At 39.3% G+C, this 18,097-nt stretch overlaps 1 protein-coding gene across 1 annotated transcript in view; it reads right to left on the bottom strand.

Annotated features, from left to right (window-relative positions):
• LOC128652433 (acid sphingomyelinase-like phosphodiesterase 3b) overlaps nt 1-17,001 on the bottom strand; it is a 150,252-nt gene extending 133,251 nt beyond the window's left edge. The window contains exons 1-5 of the mRNA XM_053705372.1: nt 16,875-17,001; nt 12,627-12,719; nt 12,379-12,450; nt 12,168-12,230; nt 12,000-12,082 (exon numbers count right to left, since the gene is read on the bottom strand). Coding sequence (XP_053561347.1) covers nt 12,000-12,082; nt 12,168-12,230; nt 12,379-12,450; nt 12,627-12,719; nt 16,875-17,001 — 438 coding nt within the window. The remainder of the gene's footprint in view (nt 1-11,999; nt 12,083-12,167; nt 12,231-12,378; nt 12,451-12,626; nt 12,720-16,874) is intronic.
• Between the last annotated feature and the right edge of the window lie 1,096 nt (nt 17,002-18,097).

Raw genomic sequence — 18,097 nt, forward strand, 5'->3', positions numbered from 1 at the left:
CAGGAAATGGCAAAGAGTCCCAGCAAAGCTGGCCATATAGTCCCTCCTAGGCTCCGCCCACTCCAGTCATTCTCTTTGCCGTTGCACAGGCAACATCTCCACGGAGATGGTTAAGAGTATGTGGTTCCGGTGCACCCCGACGCTTTTCCTATACCCAAGCGGGTGGCGGACATAGTGAATAAGGAGTGGGAGAAGCCCGGCATACCTTTTGTTCCCCCTCCTATATTTAAGAAATTATTTCCTATGGTCGACCCCAGAAAGGACTTATGGCAGACAGTCCCTAAGGTCGAGGGGGCAGTTTCTACTCTAAACAAGCGCACTACTATTCCTATCGAGGATAATTGTGCTTTCAAAGATCCTATGGATAAAAAATTGGAGGGTTTGCTTAAAAAGATTTTTGTACAGCAAGGTTACCTTCTACAACCCATTTCGTGCATTGTTCCTGTCACTACAGCAGCGTGGTTCTGGTTCGAGTAACTAGAAAAGTCGCTCATTAGAGAGACTCCATATGAGGAGGTTATGGACAGAGTTCACGCACTTAAGTTGGCTAACTCTTTTATTTTAGATGCCGCTTTGCAATTAGCTAGATTAGCGGCGAAAAATTCAGGGTTTGCAATTGTGGCGCGCAGAGCGCTTTGGCTAAAATCTTGGTCAGCGGATGTATCATCCAAGACAAAATTGCTTAACATCCCCTTCAAGGGTAAAACTCTCTTTGGACCAGAATTGAAAGAGATTATCTCAGACATCACTGGGGGAAAGGGCCACGCCCTCCCACAAGATAGGCCTTTCAAGGCCAAGAATAAGTCTAATTTTCGTTCCTTTCGTAATTTCAGGAACGGACCGGCCTCTAATTCTGCATCCTCTAAGCAAGAGGGTAATGCCTCACAGTCCAAACCAGCCTGGAAACCGATGCAAGGCTGGAACAAGGGTAAGCAGGCCAAGAAGCCTGCTACCGCTAACAAAACAGCATGAAGGAGTAGCCCCCGATCCGGGACTGGATCTAGTGGGGGACAGACTCTCTCTCTTTGCTCAGGCTTGGGCAAGAGATGTTCAGGATCCCTGGACGCTAGAAATAGTTTCTCAGGGTTATCTTCTGGAATTCAAGGAACTACCCCCAAGGGGAAGGTTCCACATGTCTCACTTATCCTCAAACCAAATAAAGAGACAGGCGTTCTTACATTGTGTAGAAGACCTGTTAAAGATGGGAGTGATACACCCAGTTCCAATGACGGAACAAGGAATGGGATTTTACTCAAATCTGTTCGTAGTTCCCAAAAAAGAGGGAACCTTCAGACCAATTCTGGATTTAAAGATCCTAAACAAATTTCTCAGGGTACCATCATTCAAAATGGAAACCATTCGAACGATTCTACCCACTATCCAGGAAGGTCAATTTATGACTACTGTGGATCTAAAGGATGCGTACCTACATATTCCTATCCACAAAGAACATCATCAGTTCCTAAGGTTCGCCTTTCTGGACAAACATTACCAGTTTGTGGCCCTCCCATTCGGATTAGCCACTGCTCCAAGGATTTTCACAAAGGTACTCGGGTCCCTTCTAGCGGTTCTAAGACCGAGGGGCATTGCAGTAGTGCCATACTTGGACGACACTCTAATACAAGCGTCGTCCCTTTCAAAAGCAAAGGCTCATACAGACATCGTTCTGGCCTTTCTCAGATCTCACGGATGGAAGGTGAACATAGAAAAAAGTTCTCTGTCTCCGTCAACAAGAGTTCCCTTCTTGGGAACAATAATAGATTCCTTAGAAATGAGGATTTTTCTGACAGATGTCAGAAAGTCAAAACTTCTAAGCGCTTGTCAAGTTCTTCATTCTGTTCCACGTCCTTCCATAGCTCAGTGCATGGAAGTAGTAGGGTTGATGGTTGCAGCAATGGACATAGTTCCTTTTGCGCAAATTCATCTAAGACCATTACAACTGTGCATGCTGAAACAGTGGAATGGGGACTATACAGACTTGTCTCCAGTGATTCAAGTAGATCAGAAGACCAGAGATTCACTCCGTTGGTGGCTAACCCTGGACCACCTATCCCAGGGAATGAGCTTCCGCAGACCAGAGTGGGTCATTGTCACAACCGACGCCAGTCTAGTGGGCTGGGGCGCGGTCTGGGAATCCCTGAAAGTTCAGGGACTATGGTCTCGGGAAGAGTCTCTTCTCCCGATAAACATTCTGGAATTAAGAGCGATATTCAATGCTTTCAGGGCTTGGCCTCAGCTTGCAAAGGCCAGATTCATAAGATTCCAATCAGACAACATGACGACTGTTGCGTATATCAATCATCAGGGGGGAACAAGGAGTTCCCTGGCGATGAAAGAAGTGACCAAAATAATACAATGGGCCGAGGATCACTCCTGCCATCTATCTGCGATCCACATCCCAGGTGTGGAAAACTGGGAAGCGGATTATCTGAGTCGTCAGACATTCCATTCGGGGGAGTGGGAACTCCACCCAGAGATCTTTGCCCAGTTGACTCAATTATGGGGCATTCCAGACATGGATCTGATGGCGTCTCGTCAGAACTTCAAGGTTCCTTGCTACGGGTCCAGATCCAGGGATCCCAAGGCGACTCTAGTGGATGCACTAGTAGCACCTTGGACCTTCAACCTAGCTTATGTGTTTCCACCGTTTCCTCTCATTCCCAGGCTGGTAGCCAGGATCAAACAGGAGAGGGCCTCGGTGATCTTGATAGCTCCTGCGTGGCCACGCAGGACTTGGTATGCAGACCTGGTGAATATGTCATCGGTTCCACCATGGAAGCTACCTTTGAGACAGGACCTTCTTGTTCAGGGTCCATTCGAACATCCAAATCTGGTCTCCCTCCAGCTGACGGCTTGGAGATTGAACGCTTGATTCTATCAAAGTGTGGGTTTTCAGATTCTGTGATAGATACTCTGGTTCAGGCCAGAAAACCGGTAACTAGAAAGATTTACCATAAAATATGGAAAAGATATATCTGCTGGTGTGAATCCAAGGGATTCCCATGGAATAAGATAAAAATTCCTAAGATTCTTTCCTTTCTGCAAGAAGGTTTGGATAAGGGATTATCTGCGAGTTCTCTAAAGGGACAGATTTCTGCTTTATCTGTCTTACTACACAAACGACTGGCAGCTGTGCCAGATGTTCAAGCATTTGTTCAGGCTCTGGTTAGGATCAAGCCTGTTTACAGACCTTTGACTCCTCCCTGGAGTTTAAATCTAGTTCTTTCAGTTCTTCAAGGGGTTCCCTTTGAACCTCTACATTCCATAGATATTAAGTTGTTATCTTGGAAAGTTTTGTTTTTGGTTGCTATTTCTTCTGCTAGAAGAGTTTCAGAGTTATCTGCTCTGCAGTGTTCTCCGCCCTATCTGGTGTTCCATGCAGATAAGGTGGTTTTGCGTACTAAGCCTGGTTTTCTTCCTAAGGTTGTTTCTAACAAAAATATTAACCAGGAGATAGTTGTACCTTCTTTGTGTCCGAATCCAGTTTCAAAGAAGGAACGTTTGTTACACAATTTGGACGTAGTCCGTGCTCTAAAATTCTATTTAGAAGCTACAAAAGATTTCAGACAAACATCTTCTCTGTTTGTCGTCTATTCTGGTAAAAGGAGAGGTCAAAAAGCGACTTCTACCTCTCTTTCCTTTTGGCTTAAAAGCATCATCCGATTGGCTTACGAGACTGCTGGATGGCAGCCTCCTGAAAGAATCACAGCTCACTCCACTAGGGCTGTGGCTTCCACATGGGCCTTCAAGAACGAGGCTTCTGTTGATCAGATATGTAAGGCAGCGACTTGGTCTTCACTGCACACTTTTGCCAAATTTTACAAATTTGATACTTTTGCTTCTTCGGAGGCTATTTTTGGGAGAAAGGTTTTGCAAGCCGTGGTGCCTTCTGTTTAGGTAACCTGATTTGCTCCCTCCCTTCATCCGTGTCCTAAAGCTTTGGTATTGGTTCCCACAAGTAAGGATGACGCCGTGGACCGGACACACCAATGTTGGAGAAAACAGAATTTATGCTTACCTGATAAATTACTTTCTCCAACGGTGTGTCCGGTCCACGGCCCGCCCTGGGTTTTTTAATCAGGTCTGATGAATTATTTTCTCTAACTACAGTCACCACGGTACCATATGGTTTCTCCTATTTTTTCCTCCTGTCCGTCGGTCGAATGACTGGGGTGGGTGGAGCCTAGGAGGGACTATATGGCCAGCTTTGCTGGGACTCTTTGCCATTTCCTGTTGGGGAAGAGATATTCCCACAAGTAAGGATGACGCCGTGGACCGGACACACCGTTGGAGAAAGTAATTTATCAGGTAAGCATAAATTCTGTTTTCGCAAACATTAAGTGTTTATTCCAATGTTGCGGCCCCCATTTGGGCCTTTGTCAAGGTTACAAACATTTCCCATAATCCCCTTCTTTATATACCCTTCAGCCCTTAATTACATTTAATACCACACCATCTAATGGTCATTTTGTATATTGCATCCTTTGCATGTATCTTCTTTTGTTATTTTTTCTTACTAAAAGAGAACAAAATATCCATGGATTACTATAAATGAACATAAAATGGGCATTTCACAATTTCAAAATCACAACTCACCTAAGTAGATAATGCATTTTCCCATATTCATTATATTTAAAGAAAGCTAGTCAGAGACAAATAGGTATTCAGACCCTTAGGGTATATTGTATCTAACACTGATAACGAAAAGAATATAATTCTCCGTTACACACTTCACAAGTGGAGGTAAAGTAACGGGGCAAAATCTAAAACATAACTTTTAATATTTAGGGATAAAAGGTGTCAACATAACACAGAGTAAAAGCACTTAAAAAACATAAACACACAGTACTGCCGTCTGAGTAATAGGGAGAGAGGATAGCACGTATCTTATATATATATATATATATATATATATATATCAGTGACGTGCAGTGAGGTCAAAGGCTGGTGAGGCACTAGATATGATACGCCGGAGAAACACATGTACCAGAGGTCCGCAAGTACCCCCAACAGGGCAGGTTTAAATGATAGCTGAACCAGTGCACAGGTGACATAATCAGGTGATGGGTGAGAGCAAGTTAGTAACCACTGAGTTACTGATCAGCTGCTTACTTCACCTGTGCACTGATTCAGCTATAATGAAAACCTGGCCTGTTCGGGGTACTTGAGGACCATTGTTGAGAAACACTGCACTAAAGCACCAGCTCATCGGAAATGTATTGATTACCTGGAGAATAAAGCACACATACTCTGCTCACTGACACCCACACACACTCTGCTCACATACACACCCACACACAATTCTGTGGCACAGTGCCAGTTACTAAGCAATTAGAATGATACACAATCACTTCTCTACTCACTACTGTATTGTAAAAATAGAAATAATTTACCATACAAGTTTTACACAAAGGACACGTTATCAATACTGCCAACACAGATGCTGCAATATGGTGTTCAAGAAACGCACATGCACATCCCACTTAGGTATGCTCTTCAACAAAGGACACCAAAGGATACCAAAAGAATGAAGTTTTTAATTATGGATTTAAATTTGAATTGACCCTTTGACTACCTGTCAGTATTGGGTTATGCTCACTTACTGTCCCCCCCTGTTAATGAGCTGTATCTGAACACAATTTGTGAATCACAAGAGATGTAGAATACTACTTTACTCTTCTGCTTGGTGTCATCTGTTCTTAGGTTACCTCAGCTTCCAGTTGTGTCACATAACCCTGCTCACTGCATCCTCCTTCTGATTAATCTATATATCCTTCACTTGTATGGTTGCCACCTCAGCCATGTTTTCCTGGACACTTATGAGTTATACATGCTGCAGGGTGTGCTGGGAGGAACATGAATTTAAACCCTGGACAGCAAACAAATAGTGACACTGAATAGCACTTTTCATATCCCTCTCTACACACCCTGCAGCATGTATAACTCATAAGTGTCCAGGAAAACATGGCCAAGGTGGCAACCCTATTCACTTGCTAGGAGGCATCAAGAGGGGTGCCTCCTATTGGTACCAATTTGTGCTGCTAATATATTGACAGAACACAGGTGGCGCTGCAGCACAGCTTTTCCTTTGACCCATGTACTGCAATGGAGAGAAGCGTTCCTGTACCTGCCTCTCCATAGCATTACATGGGGGAAAATATTTTTTTGTGACTTTTTTTTTTGTTTTAATTAAAATTTAATTAAGCTTTGGCCACATATGGCAGGGTTGGCACTGCCTCCCCTGCCTCTTATAAGTGCACATCCCTGATATATATATATATATATATATAGTGGCAGAAGAGATATGCTTCTTATTAATAGTCATAGGACAGAGAGGCCCATTGTGTAGCACCCAACGACTAGACAAAAAGTTACCTATACACAAATTACACTATGATTAGATAAATCCCACATGCAGTGGGCTTAACATTATACTGACGTAGGGTGTTCATACACAATTGTTGAAAAATGTCTGGGCATCGTGCTTATCGGATCAACAAAAGGTAGAGCAGCAAATTAATACCTTTAAATACCTCTAAATACTTCTAAATATGTCATAAATGGCAACCACAATTAAGCCCTATAAATATACTCAGACTGGCGAATGCCTGACGTGCGTTTTGCCTGAGCTTTGTCAAAGGTGCCTTTGAATGGGAGGTGTAGAGGCAGCAGTGACTGAGAAGGAAAAATGCTTCTCAGACAGGGGTTACCCTAAAAAAATGTTGGAAGAGAGTAAGGCAAGGATTCTGGGAGAGAGGACAGTACAGACGACACATAAAAAAGGTGACGACAGGTTATATTTTATGATTATATCACTGCCAAGGAAGGCTATTATTGGTAATTGGAAGATTTCGCAGGCAGATGAGAGGTTGGCACCGATAGTTGTGAATAACCCCATGTTATTTTACAGAAAGGGTAAAAGTATTAAAGACCCAGGGCCGTTTCTAGGGGCGGGCAGACTGAGGCACTATAGGGAGCAGTGCGGAGCACTTTAAAAAGTGGCAGTGCTAAAGTGGCAGCGCTTGCTTGCTTAATAAACTACTGGTGTAGCAAAGGTTAAAATACACAGATAACAAGCATAAACATTAAAAATATATATACTTGAAAGGAAGCTGTTATGTTAATTGGCTGCATTGGATGTCAATCATACTAATGGAGCAACAAGATCACAAAGGGGGTGTGTTAAGACCGGATATCTTCTTAGAGCTAAAACTGAAAGTAAAAAGGAGAGGAATAACCCTGAGGAAAGCAGTCTCCTATCTGTGTCACTAAAGAGGTGATGTTTATGCATATGACAAATTATTCATGGTCTTTACATAACATGTACATATTTTTTCATTTTACTAAGCTAATTAAAAAATGTGCTTTATAAAAATGTTGTTTCCGCATACTAAGGAACAGGTTTTCTGTTAAGGACTGTTGAATTAATTTTTTTTTTTTTTACATTATGCCTTTTTTTTGTATTTATGTGCTTATTGTTTACAAATGCTTAATAGTGATGGGTGTGTATGCGTCATTTACTCCTTAATAACAATGGAAAGTTTTCACAAACTCACATGTGAGTGCTTGTGTCTGCTATTACTGCATGAGTGTGTGTGCGTGCTTATCTATCCCTGCCTGTGTGTGTATCTGCCTATTACTGCCGGAGTGTGTGTGTGTGTGTGTATGCCTATCTATCCCTGCCTGTGTGTGTGTCTGCTATTACTGCCTGAGTGTGTGCATGTATCTGCCTATTCCTGCCGGTGTGTGCATGTATCTGCTTATCCCTGCCTGTGTGTGCATGTCCCTGTCTATTACTGCCTGTGTGTGCATCTATCTGCCTATTACTGCCTGTGTGTGCATGTATCTGCTTATCCCTGCCTGTGTGTGCATGTCCCTGTCTATTACTGCCTGTGTGTGCATCTATCTGCCTATTACTGCCTGTGTGTGCATGTATCTGCCTATTCCTGGCTGTGTATGCATGTATCTGTCTATTACTGTCTGTGTGTGTGCATGTTGTAAAGATCTCCTGTTATAGAATGCACAGAACTCATGAAGGCACCATTGTTCAACTTCAAGAACTTTTTATTAACTGAAGATAACACATCTATTTCACTGTTATACCTCATGCTTGTCCCTAGTGTTAGAATATATGAACTGCAACAACTGGAACAAACCATTATGATATATTCATTACATCTCCCTTCTTATAAAATAAATAAAAATTAAAACAATATATATTAGATATAAAGGAATATACATTAAAAAAAAAACAAAAAAAAAAAACACAAGCACAAAAAACAAACAAACAAACAAACAAAACACACAGTTATGCAGTGTCATAATCTTCCCAATACTTTGGCTTGATTCTCCGTCCATATCTTGAGAATCTACTGGGTGGCTCAACTTGTGCTGTTTCTGTTGTGCTAGGAAGAATCACATTGGAGCTGTGATCAGAGAGTTGTGCGGATGGTGTTGTACTCAGTAATTGTCCCTCCTGTATGTCCACATGTGAAGCATCAGTTGAGCTTAGAGTCTCATTTATATCACTATGTGACATCCTTGGTGGTACATGATGAAGCACTGCATCTGGAATATTTGTTACTCCTGTATTTGTACCTCTGTTATGACGCAGATGTACTCTGTTGCGCCGGTACTCTTTGCCATTCTCGGTGCCGACAATGTATGAGGGTGGTGCACTTGTTACTTTGGTTACCACTGCAGGTTTCCACCTTCCTTCTAAATTTTGCATCCTTACCCTATCGCCAAGCTCACAAGGTTTTAGAAATTTAGACCCACGATCATAGTATTGTTTCTGCCTGTTTTTTAATGATTCCACTCGCTGTTTAACCATTGCAGGATTCTGTACTTTGGAGGCAATTTGTGTAGGTGTTGAAGGCAAAACTGATTTCAAACGGCTACTCATTAGTAATTGTGAAGGTGATGCAATTCCATCTATTGGGCTGTTACAGTAGTTTAGAATACACAGGTATGGATCTTGATTAGTTTGGGCTGCTTTTTCCAAAATGTTCTTTACAATTTGTACATATTTTTCAGCTAAGCCATTTGACTGTGGGTAATATGGGCTGGACAATGTGTGTTTGAAACCCCATTCTTTTCCAAAGTTTGCGAATTCCATTGAGGAGTACTGAGGACCATTATCTGATATTAACTCATCACATATGCCATGTCTTGCCAAGACAGATTTAATGACATTTATCACTGCACTAGACTTAGTGTCTCTTAGTTGAACTAGTTAAAAGTAACGACTGTAGTAGTCTACCATTATAAGATAGTTGTTATGGTTCCATGTAAATAGGTCTGATGCAATTCTTTGCCAAGCTCTCTCTGGCTGTACTCTTGTTACCATTGGCTCCTTTTGGTTTGCTCTTTGATTTTCTTGACATGTTGCACAATTATTGACCATGTCTTCAATCTGTGAATTCATTCCAGGCCAATATAAGAGATCCCTAGCACGTCTTTTACACAAGGCTATTCCAAAATGTTCTATATGCAGTTTTCTTATTATTTCTTTCCTGAGCTCCGGGGGAACCACAATTCTCTTCCCTTTAAAAATAATCCCATCAATTATTGACAGTTCTTTTCTTACATTCCAGTAAGGTTTTAAGTCAACATTCACTTTGGCTTTTGAGTTTGGCCATCCTTGCCTTATTATTGTAATCAAATTGGCCATAGTTGAATCCCTTTTTATTGCTAGCTGTAGTTCTTTAAGTTTCTCATCAGTAGCAGGTAATTGTGAAAGTACAGAGTGCACATGCTCTTCCAAGTCCCTTTCCTCTCTTTCGTCTTGTCCAGGCTTAAATGTCCTTGAAAGCATATCAGCTACTGGAATTCTATTGCCAGGTACATATACTACATGCATATCATATTTTTGTATTCTTAGGATCATTCTTTGCAGCCTTGGTGGAGCGGACACAAGTGGTTTTTCCATGATGCTCATAAGTGGTTTATGATCAGTCTCAACTGTGACTTTCTGCCCATAGATGTATTGATGAAACTTTTCACAACCAATTACAATGGCCAACATTTCTTTTTCTATTTGGGCATAGTTGCGTTGTGTAGGAGTCATTGATCTGGAAGCATATGCAACAGGCCTGCCTTCCTGCATTAGGATTGCTCCTAAACCGAACTGAGAGGCATCAACCTGTATTGTTACCTCCTTCTTGGGGTCAAAATATTGTAATCCAGTTTCTGATGAACGCACAATAAGACTTTTGACATCTTCAAAAACATTATTTATTGAGTCATTCCAGCTCCATAGTGCATGCTTTTGGAGTAGTTCTCTTAGTGGAGCTGTAGCTTCTGCTAGTCCAGGAACAAACCTTGACAGATAATTAAACATACCCAAAATTCCTTCTTAGAGGTAGGAGGATCCAGATGTTGTATTGCTGCTATTTTCTCTGGGTCTGCTTTTAGCCCATCTTGTGACAGAATATGACCAAAATATTTAACTTGGGTAACACCGATTTGCATTTTACCTGGGTTTAACTTCATGTTTCTCTCTCGACACCGTTCCAATAGTGCACACAGATTTTGATCATGTTCTTTCCGTGTAGATCCATATACCAGAAGATCATCTATGATTACATCTACACCAGGAAGGCCTTCAATGGTTTCATGTGCTTTTTTCTGAAATATTTCTTGTGCTGAGGCAATACCAAAGAGAACTCTAGTAAAGCGCCATCTTCCAAATGGTGAATTAAAAGTGGTGAGCCTGCTGCTCTGTTCATCTAATTTGAGCTGCCAATATCCTGACTGAGCATCTAATACGCTGAAGAATTTTGCATGTGCTAACTTGTGTGTGATGTCATCTAGGCCCATAGCGTCAAATATGTTGCATTCGCGGGCATCAATATCTTCGCCAAACTTCGGCAAACATCGCGGCCGCAAATCTCAATACGATCTTCAAATTTATTTAAAAAAAAATTCAAAAACACGCACGTCAAGTACGGCGCGATTAGCATCGTACTGGTTAGCGTACTTTTGATAAATTTGGGTGTTTCATGTCGCGAATTCCCTGCTTATAAAATTTGTCAACTATTATTTATATTATATGAAGACTTTTTTTATATTATATGAAGACTTTTTTTACTCTAATTATTGCAACTCTATTCCTAACATCTGCACATATCTTAGTTAATATACTCATAGATATATACATACATATATAATCTTAGTAAAGTTAAATTACTAATTATACGGAGTGCCTTTCTTATTTATTCTGTATATATATATATATATAGATAGATAGATATATAGATAGATAGAGAAAATATATATATATATACTGTATGTATGTTTGTGTATGTATATATATATATATATATATATATATATACCTGTTATGTCCATTTACAAAAAATTTTAATATGTTCATCAACATTGTAATTTTTTAATAAATCAACATTGATCTTCATATCTCATTATGTATTCATATGAATCATTTTTGACCGATGAAATATATTATCGATTGTATCAATAATATATTAAAAACATGTAATATGAATTATTACTCAATTGAGTTTTATATTTAAAACAATGTCATTTCATATGTTAAAGACATCAAAATGATATGTTATTTCATTATGCAGATAGACAAAAAACCTTTTCAAGCCTCATTAATCATTTTCACTTCTATTATCCCTCAGATATACTATTTTTTTTAAATAACAATGCACATGTGCAAGCCAATCACATAAGTCATCCATATGTAGACATAATTCAGCAGCTATATGGTTTGGAAAAATATGCTTCCCATCAAAGGATAGATATAAATATCTAACCAAATAATAATCAACCACATTGCATGCTATTTATAGATGATTAAACATATATTTAATGTTCATGTCCCTTTAAGATAATCCTTAAAATAATGGACTGACAACATGATATTATAAATATAAACTTTTAATTCTTCATAAAATGTTTGATGTAAAACCAAAAAAAAATATACAATAACAATATTAAATTTTTTGAAGGGAATGCTCTATTAGTCTTGCAGCCTCTACAATATTTTGAAGTGCCTGACGAAGGTCGATTAATTGTGTTATTGAGGGCTCTGTTTGTGTCCCTATTTCAACCGCTGTAATAAAAACACAAAATTAGTTTTGTTACAACAATTCACTTTCAAGATATAAGTTAAAAAACATTATATGAAAGATTCCTACTTTCTGTTTTTGCCACCTCATCCTCTGCTGTGGCTGCATATTCAGTGCCACTGTCTGTTTCAGCTGTCCGAGAAGAAGCACAAAAAATATATTGTTATTGATCTTGAATATGCGTCAAGGCCTACATTATACTCCACATTGTTTAAAAAAAAAATACAAATTCCAAATAAATATAGCAGTGAAATAATATATGATAAATGCTTATGCTTACATTCACTTTCCGCCTCCTCCTCTTGCCTCACCTCCAGACTCAGGGCTGATGTAGCATATTCATCACTTTCATCTGTCCGAGAAGAAGCACAAACAAAAACAAAAAAAAACATTGTTATGGATGCAGAATCGGTGTCAAGGCCTAGATTATCCCCCACATTGTTCTACAAAGAAAAAGAAACTAGGGTCTGCAGAGTATTTCCAAATCAATGTGGAATTGAAAAAAAAGAGAACCTGAGAGATTCCTACCTTCATTTTCAGCCTGCTCTTCCTCCTCTGCCGTCAACTCGATAGGACTGGGTGCTGGGGAACTCTCCTCGGATGATGAGTCATCACTTTCATCTGTCCAAGAAGAAGCACAAACACAAATGATTTTTAGGATGATGAATATGTGTCAAGTCATATATTATGCTCATCATTGCTGTTAGATGGTTGTGACAACCTCATGCTTTTAAAAACACAAAATTACATATTAGCTATTCAATTCAATTAGCTGCTAAGACCTGCAATAACCACAAAGGTCACAGATGCACTGCAGCAGATAAGGGGATACAGCATATCGGAACAATGTCTTGTCCTCCATTATCACCTTTTGATGCATATCACTGGTCAAGTTTCTCGTGTGTAATGCTTTTCAAACCAAATATTATTTAAGCAGTTAATGAAGCAAAGGTTTTGAATTAGCACTGCCTATAAGACTTAATCATTGCATGTGCCTTGTCTTCTCTATAAAAACCTTCACATTATCAGTCACTTTACTATATGCTTGATTTTAGATAGAGGACAGTACAGATGTGATGCACTTCCAAATTCTGATTCCCTATGCAAATAACGTGTGTGCCTAGGCCATAATACATCCCTGATGAAACAGCATTAGGAAAATTAAAACATTTTAATATCTTATTTTAATGTAAATAATGAGATGTTGTTACATTACCTTCATTTTTGCTCATATCTGAAGATGTCCCTGAGTCCTCATCCCCCTGAGGTTAGAGCAAAGTCAGGGGCAGTGGCAGTGATGACCTGTAGCTCACTGGGCTGCTGTGGGATACCGGCAGCAGATACCTAGGTATCTTCTCCCTTGGCCTTGATAAGTCTGCAATGATAAATTATTCATGTCCACATTACAACTATTCACTTTATACTACTATGTCTAATGCTCATGCAGCTTCAATAATTGTACATTGTACACTCCAGATAATAATAATAATAATAACAACACATATATCATATATATATATATATATATATATATCTCATACTATATTTTCTAACTTTTTTTATAATATGTAACTGATTGTTTAATAGTTATGCTTTCAACTATTTAAAGGTACAGTCTATGCCCAAAAAAATTTCATGATTCAGATAGAGCATTACATTGTAAACTATTTTTACAATTTACTTTTGTCAACAATTTTGATTTGTTCTCTTGGTATTCTTAGTTTAAATGTATTTCATATAGATAACACTGTGCTTGTGCACGTGAAGTTATCTGGGAGCAGGCACTGATTGGCTAAACTGTAAGTCTGTCAAAAGAAATAAAATAAAGGGGCAGTTTGCAGAGGCATAGATACAAGATAATCACAGAGGTTAAAAGTATATTATAGTAACTGTGTTGGTTATGCAAAACTGGGGAATGGGTAATAAAGTTATTCTCTATCTTTTAAAACAATAATAATTCTGATGTAGACTGTCCCTTTAACAGTTCATATTTTACATGTTATATTTTGGTGCGTCATGTTTGTCGACAGTAGATGATTAAACTTAAAAATATGAAAATACAGGGAGTGTAGAATTATTAGGCAAATGAGTATTTTGACCACATCATCCTCTTTATGCATGTTGTCTTACTCCAAGCTGTATAGGCTCGAAAGCCTACTACCAATTAAGGATATTAGGTGATGTGCATCTCTGTAATGAGAAGGGGTGTGGTCTAATGACATCAACACCCTATATCAGGTGTGCATAATTATTAGGCAACTTCCTTTCCTTTGGCAAAATGGGTCAAAAGAAGGACTTGACAGGCTCAGAAAAGTCAAAAATAGTGAGATATCTTGCAGAGGGATGCAGCACTCTCAAAATTGCAAAGCTTCTGAAGCGTGATCATCGAACAATCAAGCGTTTCATTCAAAATAGTCAACAGGGTCGCAAGAAGCGTGTGGAAAAACCAAGGCGCAAAATAACTGCCCATGAACTGAGAAAAGTCAAGCGTGCAGCTGCCAAGATGCCACTTGCCACCAGTTTGGCCATATTTCAGAGCTGCAACATCACTGGAGTGCCCAAAAGCACAAGGTGTGCAATACTCAGAGACATGGCCAAGGTAAGAAAGGCTGAAAGACAACCACCACTGAACAAGACACACAAGCTGAAACGTCAAGACTGGGCCAAGAAATTTTTCAAGACTGATTTTTCTAAGGTTTTATGGACTGATTAAATGAGAGTGAGTCTTGATGGGCCAGATGGATGGGCCCGTGGCTGGATTGGTAAAGGGCAGAGAGCTCCAGTCCGACTCAGACGTCATCAAGGTGGAGGTGGAGTACTGGTTTGGGCTGGTATCATCAAAGATGAGCTTGTGGGGCCTTTTCGGGTTGAGGATGGAGTCAAGCTCAACTCCCAGTCCTACTGCCAGTTTCTGGAAGACACCTTCTTCAAGCAGTGGTACAGGAAGAAGTCAGCATCCTTCAAGAAAAACATGATTTTCATGCAGGACAATGCTCCATCACACGCGTCCAAGTACTCCACAGCGTGGCTGGCAAGAAAGGGTATAAAAGAAGAAAATCTAATGACATGGCCTCCTTATTCACCTGATCTGAACCCCATTGAGAATCTGTGGTCCATCATCAAATGTGAGATTTACAAGGAGAAAAAACAGTACACCTCTCTGAACAGTGTCTGGGAGGCTGTGGTTGCTGCTGCACGCAATGTTGATGGTGAACAGATCAAAACACTGACAGAATCCATGGATGGCAGGCTTTTGAGTGTCCTTGCAAAGAAAGATGGCTATATTGTCACTGATTTGTTTTTGTTTTGTTTTTGAATGTCAGAAATGTATATTTGTGAATGTTAAGATGTTATATTGGTTTCACTGGTAAAAATAAATAATTGAAATGGGTATATATTTGTTTTTTGTTAAGTTGCCTAATAATTATGCACAGTAATAGTCACCTGCTGTTATGTTCTGTAAAGTTATGTGTTAGAACAGGTGGTAAATAAGTTCAGGTACCTAGTATCCGCTATAGCAGGACCACTCAGCCTCACACCAAACCTTGGATTCACACAGATTTAACTTACAGGAATCCGGTTTTGCTCATTGAACTGAGGGTCACTACTGCAGGGTACAGAGTGAATACGGAGCTGTCACGCAACCAGGTTACAGGATGTCTGTATCTCAACAGATAGGAGGAGTATCTATAGATAGGATAGGAAGTTAATCAACTAATTAACTAGTGATTAAATGTGATATAGCTGACACATATACAAAGAAGATAGATAGTGAAATGGAATGTAATATAAACAGATGTAGAACAAAGAGATATTGTTATTAGGCCAGAATGTATTTGTTAGGAATTCAGCACTTCAGGGAATATCATATGTAGTTAGAATGATATTTTGGATTATGTTAACAGATATTGTTTATGCAAGGATAAGTTAGTAACAAACGATAAGTCACTTAGTCAAGTTCAAGGTGGTCACAGCAAATGATGTTAAACAAGCAGCAGTTCAAACAGAGTAGGCAATGTAACAGGCAGTTGAAATAAATCCTGAAGTTTAGTGATAGTAACAGTCATTGAATACAGTGCTTAGATAGTTTGCTTACTTGAGAGACATAATGATATCCAAATAGAGTAATAAAATATACAGACCAATTCCTGATGGTTATTTGGAAGGCTAAGTCAGAGCCAGATGAAAGCCTTACGGTATCCTGAATGCTTGTTTGTTGAAAGGACACAGCGCGGTACACGCGCTGCAGACACGCTGAGATGCCGGGTGTGACGTCACAGCCACCCGGTGTAACAGTTAGGGAATTGAAAGCTGCTCCTTTGGTTCCTAAGAAACTGCAAGTAACAAAAGAGGCAGACCGGCACACAGCAATGAAGGATTAATGTAGGCTGCAAAGATTCAAAGCAACAAGTAAGAAATCCCCACAGATTGAGGAAAAGGCTAGGTGTCTTCAGAGAGGAGTCACATTAAGTAACTGATTCAAATTACCAAGCGAGGAGCATAGAGAGGAGGGGCCTTAAATAGGGAGAGAGGATTCAGAATTAAAGGGACAGGATTGTAATAGTGAATACCCTGACACCTGCACACACAGATATCCCCCTAAAATAGCTATAACTAAAAACAAACTAAAAACTACTTCCAAAACTATTCAGCTTTGATATTAATGAGTTTTTTGGGTTCATTGAGAACATGGTTGTTGTTCAATAATAAAATTAATCCTCAAAAATACAACTTGCCTAATAATTCTGCACTCCCTGTATGAAAAAAATCTCTTACATCTCCGAATGAGCGACCTCATGGCCATATAGTGCTCCGGCTCTCTGCGTCTAAGGTCGCTGAACCGTCTCAGACACTGTCGGCGCCTCCTATGTATCCCTGACACACGTCTCATCCTGCGCATCATCTCGTAGATAATTTCATCTCTTCTTTCGTGCCTAATACCGCGCACACCACCGATTCTCCTAGGGAAATATCTATTCATTCCATAAACAAGTATGATTAGTTCTCCGTCAGTGAAAATTGGTGTTCTCGACATACTTGTAAACCCACAGAAACAAAAACACTTTTTTTTTTTTTAAGGCGACAATAAATATACTAAGTATACAGCTGTCTCATTGGTTCTTGAAAATATCAATTTTACTTTTGCTTATTGATTGGAGGGACATCTCAATAATATTGTATGCAACAGCGAATCACTAAAGATGATGAGCGTCATCAAAATAATAATTCTAATTGCGTCACAAATGAAACTTTTTTTTTTTTTTAAAGCAATAGAAAATTATAATATCTGCGTCACAAACTAAAACAGAAATAACATGCTTGAAAAAGCAAAGAGGGCCCCATAGGCCTGTTGACTTTAAAAAAAAAATAATATATTGTAAAATATATGTATAATGTTAGTAATATTGAACAAAGAAAAAAAAAAAAAAAACATACCTATGGTGTGTCCAAATCCAAGATCCTCAAATTAATTAATTCAATATAAAAATGGAGTCACAAATGGCGCACAAAGTATATGGATTTATATAAACTTTTGGCTGATTGTTGATTGATTACATTGCTTGCAATAGCATACTGATTGGCTGATTTAAATGATCACCTGGTTCATCAATTCCCAATAAATATCAAGAGAAAATTCAATTGAATGTGGATTGTTCAGGAGATAGAATTGTCTGTTAACCATTACCTTTGAATTTGGCATAGACAATGGCATCTGCAGGGTCTGGAAAAACAAAATCAGGATGTAACATCCAATTTAATTTCCAGCAGAACCAGGTTCTTGTTACTATGGTGCTGCAACATTATGATTTATTATTTGGTGCTAAAGCACAAAAAACTACTTCCTCCAGGAAAAACGAGATATGGTGATCAATATCAGAAAATGTTTCTGCTGAGGGGAACAATCTTAAAACAGTGGATAATTGCAAAAAAAGATTTTCTGATATTAAGCGAATTTTGAAGGCAAAGGTGGCCAGAGAAAAAAAGGCAGCACGTGAAAC

The sequence above is a fragment of the Bombina bombina genome, chromosome 3, assembly GCF_027579735.1.
Source record: "Bombina bombina isolate aBomBom1 chromosome 3, aBomBom1.pri, whole genome shotgun sequence".
Lineage (NCBI taxonomy): Eukaryota > Metazoa > Chordata > Amphibia > Anura > Bombinatoridae > Bombina > Bombina bombina.